This window comes from Lacerta agilis, chromosome 14 (genome assembly GCF_009819535.1).
Source record: "Lacerta agilis isolate rLacAgi1 chromosome 14, rLacAgi1.pri, whole genome shotgun sequence".
Classification (NCBI taxonomy): Eukaryota; Metazoa; Chordata; class Lepidosauria; order Squamata; family Lacertidae; genus Lacerta; species Lacerta agilis.
Window position 1 is genome coordinate 3,285,821 of NC_046325.1, and position 13,164 is coordinate 3,298,984.

The 13,164-nt window shown below is 49.1% G+C and overlaps 1 protein-coding gene across 1 annotated transcript in view; it reads left to right on the forward strand.

Annotated features, from left to right (window-relative positions):
* The window catches only part of NEURL4 (neuralized E3 ubiquitin protein ligase 4), a 66,637-nt gene extending 57,695 nt beyond the window's left edge, over positions 1 to 8,942 (forward strand). The window contains 9 exon segments of the mRNA XM_033170256.1: positions 1,356 to 1,406; positions 1,409 to 1,462; positions 2,600 to 2,744; positions 4,642 to 4,709; positions 4,712 to 4,753; positions 6,776 to 6,895; positions 6,898 to 6,976; positions 8,708 to 8,793; positions 8,796 to 8,942. Coding sequence (XP_033026147.1) covers positions 1,356 to 1,406; positions 1,409 to 1,462; positions 2,600 to 2,744; positions 4,642 to 4,709; positions 4,712 to 4,753; positions 6,776 to 6,895; positions 6,898 to 6,976; positions 8,708 to 8,793; positions 8,796 to 8,911 — 761 coding nt within the window. The 3' untranslated portion in view covers positions 8,912 to 8,942.
* The last annotated feature ends 4,222 nt before the right edge of the window (positions 8,943 to 13,164 follow it).

The following is a 13,164-nucleotide window of genomic DNA, read 5'->3' on the forward strand; positions in this document are numbered from 1 at the left end:
TATAAACCAGTAAGCACCAGTACAAACCAGTACAGACCAGTAAGCACCAGTACAAACCAGTACGCACCAGCAAGCAAGAGGAAGCAAGAGGAACACGAACCAGTACAAACCAGTAAGCACCAGTACAAACCAGTACAGACCAGTAAGCACCAGTACAAACCAGTACGCACCAGCAAGCAATAGGAAGCAAGAGGAACACAAACCAGTACAAACCAGTAAGCACCAGTACAAACCAGTACAGACCAGTAAGCACCAGTACAAACCAGTACGCACCAGCAAGCAATAGGAAGCAAGAGGAACACAAACCAGTACAAACCAGTAAGCACCAATACAAACCAGTACAGACCAGTAAGCACCAGTACAAACCAGTACGCACCAGCAAGCAATAGGAAGCAAGAGGAACGCGAACCAGTACAAACCAGTAAGCACCAGTACAAACCAGTACAGACCAGTAAGCACCAGTACAAACCAGTACAGACCAGTAAGCACCAGCAGGTAATAGGAAGCAAGAGGAAAGTAAACCAGTACAAACCAGTAAGCACCAGTACAAACCAGTACAGACCAGTAAGCACCAGCAAGTAATACAAAGCAAGAGGAAAGCAAACCAGTACAAACCAGTAAGCACCAGTAGGTAATAGGAAGCAAGAAGAAAGCAAACCAGTAAGCATCAGCAAGTAATAGAAAGCAAGAGGAAAAGTAACAGCCCCAAATGGCTGAAAAACTCAATTTCCCAGGATCCTCAATTTCCCAGGATCCTACTCTGCAAGGGGCCTGGGCGGGGCAGGAAGGGAGCTAGCTCCCTTATCTCCCTCCCCGATCTCCTGCAATCAGCTGTTGAGCGGGTTCTTTTCAACACTCTCTTTCCCTCTTGTTAGCCTTTAGCTCTTTCTAAAACAGAAAAAGCAGGAACTGCCTTTCCCCCCTGGGCAATTTGGCTCCAGGGACCATGCATTCGCTCCATAAGATGCACAGACATTTCCCCTTACTTTTCAGGAGGAAAAAAGTGCGTCTTATGGAGCAAAAAATACGGTATATTGGCAATTTCTAGGGAAAAACAATCTAAACCAAAATTTCTTTCAATCCTAATCTAACTTTAAACCCAATTCTCGGATAAATTCTGAAAACCTATAATTTCTTCCCTGAGCTTTAATAAATATTACATTGTTTTTTTCCCAAATATAATATAATTCCCCCCCCCCCAATCTTCTTCCACCGTCTCTTCTTCCCTGGTCGCGGAGTCTCCCTGTCGGTTTGGCGAGTTCCATGAAGGTGCAAGTTTTGATAGCCAAAGGTGGCACAGATCACCTGGAGGTGCGGGTGTCTGGCTCACCTGTATTGAACACCTATATTTGCAGGTATCAAGGAGAGCGTCTGCTGGACTCCCCCTGTAGACCTGAACACCATGAGACCTGTGAATACCACGCTCTCTGTGCCCGCTTCAAAGACCTCCTGCTGCTGCCCGGTGAGCAAAATTAGGCACATTTGCATAATTTATTCCATGCTGGCCGGTCCTAGGAACATGCACAAATTATATTTATGCTGGTATTTATTTATTTATTATTTTTAAACTGTTTAGGAGAGAGCCTTCTCCAGCCAGTTCCCTTTGGACGTTTTGGACTACAAAGCCCATCAGCCAGCGGGGCTCAGACAGATGGGAGTTGTATTCCAAGACATCTGGAGGAAACCAGATTGGGGGAGGCTTTCTTCAAAAAAGAGGAAGGGTGTGTGGAAATCAGACACCGCTAATTGAATACTTCAATTAATTACTTTTTTAAAATAGAAGCATCGCTTCCAGGTGGGCCTGCCAGGAACTATGCATCCTTACAGAACTACAATTCCCAGAGTTCCCTGGGAAGAGGGGTTGATTGTTAAACCACTCCCGGAGGGGGGAAGGAGGGGTCTCCCAACAGCTCTCAGCACCCTTAACAAACTACACTTCCCAGGATTCCTTGGGCAGAAGCCATGACTGGTATTACAGCGTTTTAAATGCATGATGCAATTGTGGCCTTACCTGCCTATTTCATGAAATTTGTATATCGTTTGGTTGTATTTGGCCTGAAAATAGTTTACAAAACAGATAAAACAATAAAATTATCTGTAAGCAAAATTAACAAAAATTGGAGGCGTTTGAAATTAAAATGGACTAAAAACCGATTGGGGTGGATCTACACACAGGAAAAAACACGCAATAAGTAAGTAAGAAATTAAATCCTTAAAACAAAATGGAAAACTACTTTGGAAAATTGCAGATTTTTAATTTGAATTGCTCCTGCAGTGCCATCTGCTGTTGCATGTTATAACACACTCAAAACACTGTTTTTTGACTAAGGCAGCTGAGTCCTCGCAGCAGGTTTCTAACCTCCTGGGTAAACACAAATGCTTTTGAGTGATGTCAATAGGCAGGGAGTTCCAAAGTTCAGGCGCTGCCGCACTAAAACAGCTTGCTGTTTATTAGTTTTCAAAATGCGAATGCTATATAGCCTTGCCAAAGGTTCTTTTTCTTGTGCCATGGTAGAACACGCAGGGCGTATTTTGGTTCCCCTCTCCTGTTTTTTTTTCCTGACCTGGGCTGCTTCTGTGCCCCAATCTCTTTCGCCAGACGACTACTTTGTGGAAGACCCCAAGTTCAGCCTCTGCTACTGCGAGTCGTGTCACAAGCTCCGGGGCGACGAGGCCTACTATAAACGGGGGGAGCCTCCCCGGGACTATGCTCTGCCTTTCGGATGGTGCCGTTTCAACCTCAGGTACTGAGGCCGGATTGGAAAGCGGGATGGGGTAGGGCCTAACACCGAGTAAACTGGCAAAAATGTATACAGCGGTACCTGAGAGCCAGTGTGGTGTAGTGGTTAAGAGTGGTGGACTCGTAATCTGGTGAACGGGGTTCACTTCCCCGCTCCTCCACATGCAGCTGCTGGGTGACCTTGGGCTAGTCACACTTCTCTGAAGTCTCTCAGCCCCACTCACCTCACAGAGTGTTTGTTGTGGGGGGAGGAAGGGAAAGGAGAATGTGAGCCGCTTTGAGACTCCCTTGGGTAGTGATAAAGCGGGATATCAAATCCAAACTCTTCTTCTTCTTCTTGGTTCTTAAACTGAATCCGTTCCAGAAGTCCGTTCCAAAACCAAAGCGTTCCAAAACCAAGGCGCTCTTTCCCATAGAAAGTAACGCAAAATGGATTAATCCGTTCCAGACTTTTAAAAACAATCCCTAAAACAGCAATTGAACATGAATTTTACTATCTAACGAGACCATGGATCCATAAAATGAAAGCAATAAACAATGTACAGTGGTGCCCCGCTAGACGAAAATAATTCGTTCTGCGAAAATTTTCGTCTAGCGGGTTTTCGTCTAGCGAAGCGACAATGACAGCCGCGCTTTCGCTAGACGGAAAAAAAAAGACAAAAAATTTTTGTCTTGCGAGGCAGCCCCATAGACTTTTTCGTCTAGCGGGGCAGCCTCCCGCTAGACGAATGCCTTCGTCTAGCGAGTGTTTCGTTTAGCGGGGCACCACTGTACTGCATTCACAAAATCAGTCAATCAATCAATCAGTAGCTGAACAGGGTTCCACACTGTCACAAAAACAAAACAAAAAGAGCCGCAAAAACAGACAGAACCCCAGCGTGACTCTCAAAATGGAAGCGTGGCACTCAAAACGGAGCATGTTCGGCTTCCGAAAACAGTTCACAACCTGGAACACTTACTTCCGGATTTGCAATGTTTGGGTTCGAAGTTGTTTGAGTACCGAGGCGTTTGAGAACCAAGGTTCCATTGTAAATCTAATCAAACAAGCGCTGGAAATGTAAAGAGAAGGAAGGTTCTTTTCATCACGTGGTGGTCTTCTAGCAAGGTTAAAGCTTCCTGGGAAATGAACGGATACAAAAACTTGTGGAATATGCAGAAATGGCAAAACTTACCGGGAAGAATAAGAAATCAAGACAACAACTTTTATAAAAGAATGGAAATGGTTATTAAATATTTACAGATAAATTGCAAACAGATAAAAACATTGCAGGATTATTGTAATAACCTGCAGTTTCATAACAGTATATATTTGAAGTAGATGAATAAACGAGCGAATTAAGTTAATTTGGATATGCAGAAGATACTAAAAATGAATTTAAGGCAGGCATAGGCAATGATTATCCTTAAAGGCTCAAAGTGTCTAAAGCAGGGCATAGGCAAACTTGGCCCTCCAGATGTTTGGGGACTACAACTCCCATCATCCCTGACCACGGGTCCTGTTAGCTACGGGTGATGGGAGTTGTAGTCCCCAAACATCTGGAGGGGCCGAGTTTTCCTACGCCTGATCTAAGGAACCGCAGTCAAGGAAGTCAAGTTTTGAAATGTCGAAATGATTGTAAAATTTGTGAAATGTATAAATCTGAAAATCATAAAAAGGAAGGGGGGGCACACGAGGCGTTGCCTAGAAGCACAACCACAGAGCTGTGAGTCTCCCTAGGCTGAAGTGAGACAGAGAGAATTGCTTCCGTCTGGCAGTACAACACCAGAAGACTCCTGCTGGATCAGGCCAGTGGTCCAGCATCCTGTTCTCACAGGGTTTCACACTTACTGCATCCCTTCTTTTCTGTGGGTTTGTTCCTCTCCCCCTCCCCAAAATAACCCTTTCCCCTCCTCCTCGGCAGGGTAAATCCCCGGTTGGAGGTGGGCAGCACCTGTAAGAAATGGCACATGGCCTATCACGGGACGAGCATCGATCCGTTCGGCGCATGCTGGATCAAGGAGAACTGGTGCCAGGTAAAGGGGGTGCAGACGTTGTGTTTGCTGGGGCGGGGGGTGCCAACTTCTGCCTCTGCAACACCTTCGTCACTGTCCCCTACGGGGCAGCTCCTCCCACCTTCTCGACAGACAAGCCAGATTTTGTTCCTGGGAAACTCATCCCATGAGAGTTCATGGGGAAAAAGGAGCACACCTACTTTGAATTCTGTCGTTTTACATATAACAACCACCACCTGCTCCTTAGGTAAAGGTAAAGGGACCCCTGACCATTAGGTACAGTCGTGTCCAACTCTGGAGTTGCGGCGCTCATCTCGCTTTACTGGCCGAGGGAGCCGATGTACAGCTTCCGGCCACCATGACAAAGCCGCTTCTGGTGAACCAGAGCAGCACACGGAAACGCCATTTACCTTCCCGCCGGAGCGGTACCTATTTATCTACTTGCACTCTGACGTGCTTTCGAACTGCTAGGTGGGCAGGAGCAGGGACCGAGCACGGGAGCTCACCCCGTCATTGCGGGGATTCGAACCGCCGACCTTCTGATCGGCAGGCCCAAGAGGCTCTGTGGTTTAGACCACAGCGCCACCCACGCTCCTTAGCAGATCTTAAATTAGGCAAATAAAACCTCAGATGAGCAACAACACATACGACATACAGTGGTTCCCTTGGTTCTCAAACAACTTGGAACCCAAACACTGCAAACCCGGAAGTAAGTGTTCCGGTTTGTGAACTCTTTCAGAAGCCGAATGAGCTCCGTTTTGAGTGTTACGCTTCTGATTTGAATGTTATGCTGTCTTGTTTTTGGGTTGACTGGCTCTTTTTTGTTTTTGTGTGGAACCCAGTTCAGCTACTGACTGATTGGTTGTGTGACTGCAGTACAGTACATTGTTTACTGCTTTCATTTTATGGATCCATGGTCTCGTTAGATAGTAAAATTCATGTGAAATGGCTGTTTTAGGGGTTGTTTTTAAAAGTCAGGAACGGATTAGTCCGTTTTGCGTTACTTTCTATGGGAAAGCGTGCCTTGGTTTTGGAACGGGCTTCCGGAACGGATTACGTTTGAGAACCAAGGTATGCCACTGCACTGCTCTGTGTCGTGATTTATTTAACAAAATAAATAAAGGCAAAAAGGAGAATCCATGTGTGAAAAACTCAGCACACATTAACTCAGACCTTGGAGGGCAGTGCAAGCTACCTGAGCAGGGGACCCTCTGCCGATCTAGACATACCCAAGAGATTGTGTAGGGCAGGGGCCAGCAAACTTTTTGCGGGGTGGGGGGGCTGTCGGACCTTGGGGGGCCAGAATATATTTGGGGGGGGGGGAATGAATGCATTCCTATGCCCCACAAATAACCCAGAGATGCATTTTAAATAAAAGGACACACTCTACTCATGTAAAAACAAGCTGATTCCCGGGTCGGATTGAGAAAGCGATTGGGCCGGATCCGGCCCCCGGCCTTTGTTTGACTACCCATGGCTTCGGGTCTTGCTTTTTGTGTCGTTATTATGATTATTGATGAGATTTATACGCCGCCCTTCATCCAAAGACCGCAGGGCGGTTCACAGCACAGACACTGAAAACAGAGGCACCAAATACAGGTGAAACTTGAAAAATAAGAATATCGTGGAAAAGTCCATTTATGTAAGCAATTGTTTTCATTTGCTACTGGAGTTTAATAGATGAGATAGACTCATGACATGCAAAGCGAGATATGTCAAGCCTTTGCTTGTTATAATTGTGATAATTAGGAGATTGTTAATTTAATTTGGGGTTTTCATCAGCTGTACGCCATAATCATCACAATTATAACAAATAAAGGCTTGACATATCTCGTTTTGCATGTCATGAGTCTATCTCATATATTAGTTTCACCTTTTAAGTTGAATTACTGAAAGAAATGAACCTTCCACGATATTCTAATTTTTCGAGTTTCACCTGTACATCCCATAACAATGGGAACAAGCAATTGGCGCTCCCCCCCCTCCAAGCGCATCGGGAGAGGCCGATTCCACCATGCGTCTCTTCCTCCTCGCTTTTCGCAGGAAGCACGTCGATCCTGAGCTGCCGCCCGGTCAAGGCGGACCCGCAAGGCGGCGGGGGTGGCGGCGGGGGTAGCGGCGGCGGCAGTGGGGGGTACCACGAGCCCGAGGAGAACAGCTCCACGGCCGCGAGGATCTGCAGCGCGTCCTGCTGTCTCCCACGCTGCGCTACGCCGGACTGGAGCCTTTCGCCACCAAAGTGCAGTAAGTATCTGGTGTGTGTGTGTGTTGCTCATGCTGGGATCTTCCGCGAGGAGCTTGGGGGGGGGCACACCAGTGTGGCATAGTGGCTAGAGCAGCACTTCTGAAGCTCGGGTCCCCCCGCTGTTATCGGACTACAACTCCCATCATCCCTGGCTGCTGGTCCTGCCTGCTAGGGATGATGGGAGTTGTAGTCCGACAACAGCTGGGGGGCCGGTTTGGAAAATGTTGGCGTTGAGCGTGTTCGACCCTAGGAGCTGGGAGACCAGGGTTCGGCTCCCCCAGCTCAGCCATGAAGCTCCCCTGGGGGGGCGTCACTGCCTTTCTCTGCCTACCTACCTCACAGGGTCGTTGTAACCAGCAAGGAGGAGAAGCACGTGGAAGCAGTAAACAGAATAAAAAGGGAGGGAGGGAGAAATGGGCTTCCCCTCTCCATCTCAAGGAAGCAGGCGTTTGGCAGCAGACGAGAGCAAGCAGGGAGACTGCCAGGTGGATTGAGAAGCAGGGAAATGAATTCTCGAAATCCAAAGTTTAGAGATCTCCCCCCAAAAAACCTGGTAACTTGAAGACAGCTGATAGGATCAGGCCAATGGCCCATCTGTTCCCACCAGATGTCAAGGAAATAAACAACTTTCTGACTTTTAGAAAACATCTGTTAAGACAAAACAAAATAGAAAATTCTTTCCAGTAGCACCTTAGAGACCAACTGAGTTTGTTCTTGGTATGAGCTTTCGTGTGCATGCACACTTCTTCAGATACACGTGTGCATGCACACAAAAGCTCATACCAAGAACAAACTCAGTTGGTCTCTAAGGTGCTACTGGAAAGAATTTTCTATTTTGTTTCGACTATGGCAGACCAACACGGCTACCCACCTGCATCTGTTAAGGGACGCTTTTAATGTTTGATGTTTTACCGTGTTTTTAATATTTGTAGGGAGCCGCCGGGGAAACCCAGCCAGGTGGGCAGGGTATAAATAATAAATTATTATGATTACTATGATTATTTCACAGTGGCCAACCAGGTGCCATTATAGGAAACCTGCAAGCAAGATCCGAGCACAAGAGCTTTCTCCCCTCCTGTGGCTTCCAGCCACTGGCATTCAGAAACATCACTGCCTCTGACTGTGTAGCCAGAGCAAAACCATCCTGTTGGTAGCCGTCAGGAGGCAATTTCTGGAAACCTCAGGATGGGAGAGCGCTCCCCTCTTGCGGGTTTCCCCTAATGGGCATCTGCTTGGCCACTGTGAGAACCGGAGGCTGTTCTTGCTGGGCCACTGGCCTCATCCAGCAAGCTCCCCTTACGCTCTTACGTTAAATTCTCAGTTGGGGAACAAGCAGGAGACCTGGTGGAAGGCACATTATGAATGACCTCAGCCGTAGGGATCCTGGACCGGAACGACCACTGCGGGGTCTTAAATGTTGGGTTTTATTTTTCTCACTGTGCCCTCCCTCCCTCCGCTGGCTCTTCCCCTCACCTTAGAACAGGCATAGGCAACCTCGGCCCTCCAGATGTTTTGAGACTACAATTCCCATCATCCCTGGTCCTGTTAGCTAGGGATCATGGGAGTTGTAGTCCCAAAACACTGGAGGGCCGCAGGTTGCCTATGCCTGCCTTAGAAGGTGACGACTCTCCTCCTTCGTAGGAGGTTGGCCGGCCGATTTGTGGATTGCAGGGGGCCGGGTGACCCTTGGGTGCTCCTCCCCCTGATTCTGCCCGCCCTCTCTCCCGCAGATTCAAAGACCCAAAGTCCCACCGGCAGCACTCGGCCCAGGTGGCCTTCCAGGTGTGCGTCCGCCCCGGTCCTACAAAGTCTGCGCCCAGTCGCTGGCGGCCCCCGAGCCCCTGGACCCCCGCTTCAGCAGCGCGGACATCGAGTGGGTCACCAAGGAGAAAGGTGCTACCGTCCTCTACGGGCTCCTCGTCCGCGTGGAGTGAGGACCTCCGCCCAGGAGCCAGGAGCGCTTACGATGACGACACTGCGGCGTGCAGCGGGGAGAGTGGCTGTTGCCAAAAAACAAAACCCCCCCCGACCCCCCCCCTGCTACGCACAGACTGGGGGGGGGAGACGACAGCTACGGCAATCGACAGGCACAAGAGACTGCCCCCCCTCTCAGTGGGGCAGAGGACGGCGTCGCCCCCCTGTGGCCACTGACGGCTGCTTCTACCCCCCCCCCAATTTTGTTTTCCTTTTTTGCACAGAGACAAGCTAAACTTGGGGGGTTGGGATGTTTGGGGAGTGTTGAGTTGAGCCTTGTATTTAAGAGCATGAGGGGAGGGGGGGTTGGGGTAAGCGGGGCGGGCGGGGATCAGTTGCCACAAAAGGACTTCCGCAGATTTTGGGGGGTGTGGGGGCTCTTTCTGGAACGCCCAGGGTTTCTATACCGGCAAAATTAATCTTTTCCCTCCCTCCCCCAAACTCGCCCTCCCTTTCCCCCTCCCTGCAGTGTCGATTCTATTCATTGGGGAGGATAAGGAAGTGGGTTGGGGTGGTATCGGCTCCCTGTTTTCCTTCGACGGCTGCATTGCGACAGGGACATTTCAGGAGGGTAGCATGAAGGGGCAGGGAGTGGGGTTGGCCCAGTCGCTGCCCCTTCCTGGAAGAGAGCGCAGAGGAGCAGAATCCTACCCACCCCCCAAGCGTGGGTGTCTTTGCTCCTTAGTATGCGTGCGTGTTTTTAATGGGGGTTCCAGCTTCTGAAAGTCATGGAATAAGGGTGTGTGTGTGTGTGTGTAATGCAGCCTGTGAACAAGCACTTACCCTGTGGAAGGTTTCAAGGGTGGGTTGCTGGGTTGGGGGGGGGAAGAGACATGGATTTCTCAAATTTCACACCTAGCTTCTCGAACTCGACACCCGTACCACGATTTCTCCAGAGAAAGAGAACCTGTGATCCCTCCTCTCTTCCAACACCCCCCCATACAACAAGCACATCGACCCATGCCCCCCCCCAAATAAATTTCCTTGCTCTTTTTATCCTGAAGGAGCCTGGCACTCACTTCTCAAGTGTGTGTTAACACCCATTTTCCCTTTCAAGCCTATTGATATTCCCCCCCTCCTCTCCCTTATTTATTTAAAACCTTGTGTTGGTTGTCAAATTAAAATTTAAAAAATGTGAATTTTCTTGAGGGGCGAAAGGGTACATGGCTTTTAACGCCCACCCCACCCCCCCTTTGATTTATATATTTTAAATGGTATTTATGCTGCTTTTTCACTTTATTTGTTGGAAAATGACATGCATTGGGTTTTGTTTTTTTTACTTCTGTAAAAAAACTTTTGTTTCCCTTTTTTTTTTTGAGCAAAAGTTTAAAAGGTTGTACAGTGCGTTTCTCCCCAACTTCTTGCAAGGGTTTATAAACCAGAATTCAGCTGGTTCAGTGTCGGTGTCTCTTTTTCCTACAACCTAAGAATTGCCTGCTGGATCAGGCCAGCAGCCTACTCAGGCCGCATCCTGTTCTCACAGCGGCCAACCAGATGCCTCATTGGGGAACCTGCACGCAGGATTTAACACAAGAGCCCTCTCCCAGCCAGCAGTTCCCAGCAACTCGTACCCAAAGGATCGCCGCCTTCAACTGCGGCAGGAGAGCACAGCCACCGATAGCCCTCTCCTCCTCCAGGAATTTGTCTATCCTTTCAAGCCACCCAAGGCCTCCTGTGGCAGGTAGTTCCGCAGTTTAAATGTGTCCTGGGTACGTCTTTCTCCGTTTCCTAAATCTTCCACCGTTCATCTCCATGGGATGCCCACGGTTTCCTGTGTTACGAGGGAGGAAAACTTTCCCTTTGCCGCGCTTAATTTTAATAAGCTTCTATCGTGTGTCCCTTAAACTAAAAAGGTCCCAAATGCTGCAACTTTTGCTTTGCATGGGAGCGTTGAAATACCGCATTTTTCGCTCCATAAGACGCACTTTTTCCCTCCTAAAAAGAAAGGGGAAATATCTGTGCGTCTTATGGAGCGAATGGTGGTCCCTGGAGCTGAATTGCCCAGGGGACAAAAGAGGATCGTGCTTTTATTTTACAAAGAGAAAATGGGGTGTTGAAAGGATCCCGCTCAGCAGCTGATCAGCAAGAGATCGGGAGAGAGATAAGAGTCCCGGCTCCCAGCCCCATTGTTGAATGTGCTGCAGAGGGAGGTTGTTTGTTTCCCCAGCGACATGTGACTGGCTGATTAGATTATCTGTCTGGAAACTGTAGAAAAGGCTCCCTTTCCTTTAGAAGCTGCAGAAATGTGAGTTGATCCCCATAAAAATGGGGCTTTTCCTCTTGCTTTTTCCCCCTTTGCAAGAGGAGCTGCAAAACTTTTAGCTGATCCTCAAAAAAACAGGGCTTTTCCCTTTGCAAAAAAACTGCAAAACTTTTAGCTGATCCTCAAAAACAGGGCTTTTAGAGGAGGAAACCAGAAAAATATATTTTTTTTTCTTGTTTCCTCTAAAAACGAGGTGCGCCCTATGGAGAGAAAAATACGGTACGTTATTTTGGGGGTGGCGTCCGGTTTTCCGGGAGCCGCAGAAGATCGTGGATGTAACGAAGGGCCGAGTTGTGGGGTGATCCCCTTTGCTCTTTCTCCAACCACCATTGGGGAAGCGAGAGCTTGGAAGCAGCATCAGAAAGCTGCCTTACATCCCAGCACTGACCGGCAGCATCTTCTCACTAACCCTAACCCGGGGATTGGAGCTGGGACCTTCTGCACGCCAAGCAGCTGCACCGCCACCCAAGCCACAGCCCTTCCCCATGATTTGCAAGAAGGCATGGACATCTCCATAGGCGCCGAGCCTGTGTCACTCCTTGCCACATGGCGGGCCCGACTCTGGCTGCAGGGAGACTTTGCGAGCCACCCCCAATCTCTGAGTGGCACAAGGTTTCGGGGAGTTCCAGGCATGCTTACCACCCAAGGTTTGTGGTTGCTTTTGGAAAAAGAGTCACAGCGGAGACTTGCCATGTCATTAGGATAAACGGTTTATTTACAGAAGCATCACCCTGGGGCTATCAATGCCTTAGCTAACACTTGCTGATTCCAGAGGATTAGAAGTGTCTAGCGCACAGTTTACACACCCATGGGTCTAGCTTATCGCTTCACATAGGAGAGTAGCCTAGCTTAATAAACTTTCGACACCCCAAGCCTTAATGAGATTCTAGCAAAATATAATATTTATACGGTACCTACACTTATTGTGAAAATAAATATTATGGGGGTGCCAATTATAAATATTATGGGGGCGCTGTCCCTAACTGGACCCAGGGGTTTAGGGGAGTCCAGCACCCACAAACACATCAGAATATATACTTAAATGTAAGTCCCACAGGGTTCAGTGGGGCTGATCCTCTCTCTCACTGCCTCCCAGGAAAGTAACAGGCGTTTGTAATGTGTGTATGTGTGTATGTGTTTCTGATGGGGAGGAGGTCAGCTTCTCAAAGGGGAAGAGGAATAGAGAAGGGATTTATTCATAACAATATTGTCATCAAACGCCCCCTCCCTGTTTACCAATGGGTCCCAGGTCTGGTTACAACCATTTAAAATCCAGGAAATGGTTCAAAGCAGACTCCAATGCCAGGAAGTAGGATGAGGCCCCAAAACACAAACAGACACGTGTCTCAGGTGTGGGAAGGCCAGCGGGCAGAGAGGGTGTCGCCAGCAGCACTTGGCGCTCCTTTTGCCTCTCGGACTCCTGGGTCCCTTATCTGGGGTTGGGGGGGGGACGCGACCTGCCCTCCTTCCCTCAACACAGATGAGGGAGCGGGGCTTCATAAGGCTCCCTCCCCACCCCTCACACCGACAGGAAACCCCCTAGGCCAGCCCCACCACCCCACTTTTTATATCGAGGGTTGTCACAAGTGGCAGGGCTCGTCAGCCCTCTCGGATGCCTGGGTCCCTTCCCCTCTGTGCGGGAGCGCGCAGGACTCCTGGGTCCCTTCCAGTCAGCTGGGGAGGGGAGGCGCCTGCCCGAGGATTCCTGGGTCCCCTCTTAGTTGGGGGAGAGCGGAGAGCTCTTTCCCGGACTCCTGGGTCCCTTTCTCAGTTGGGAGAGAGCGGGGATCCCTTTCCCGGACTCCTGGGTCCCTTTCTCAGTTGGGAGAGAGCGGAGAGCCCTTTCCCGGACTCCTGGGTCCCCTTCAGCCAGTTGGGGGGAGCATAGCTGTCAACTTTTCCCTTTTCTTGTGAGGAATCCTATTTAGAATAAGGGAAAAGTTGACAGCT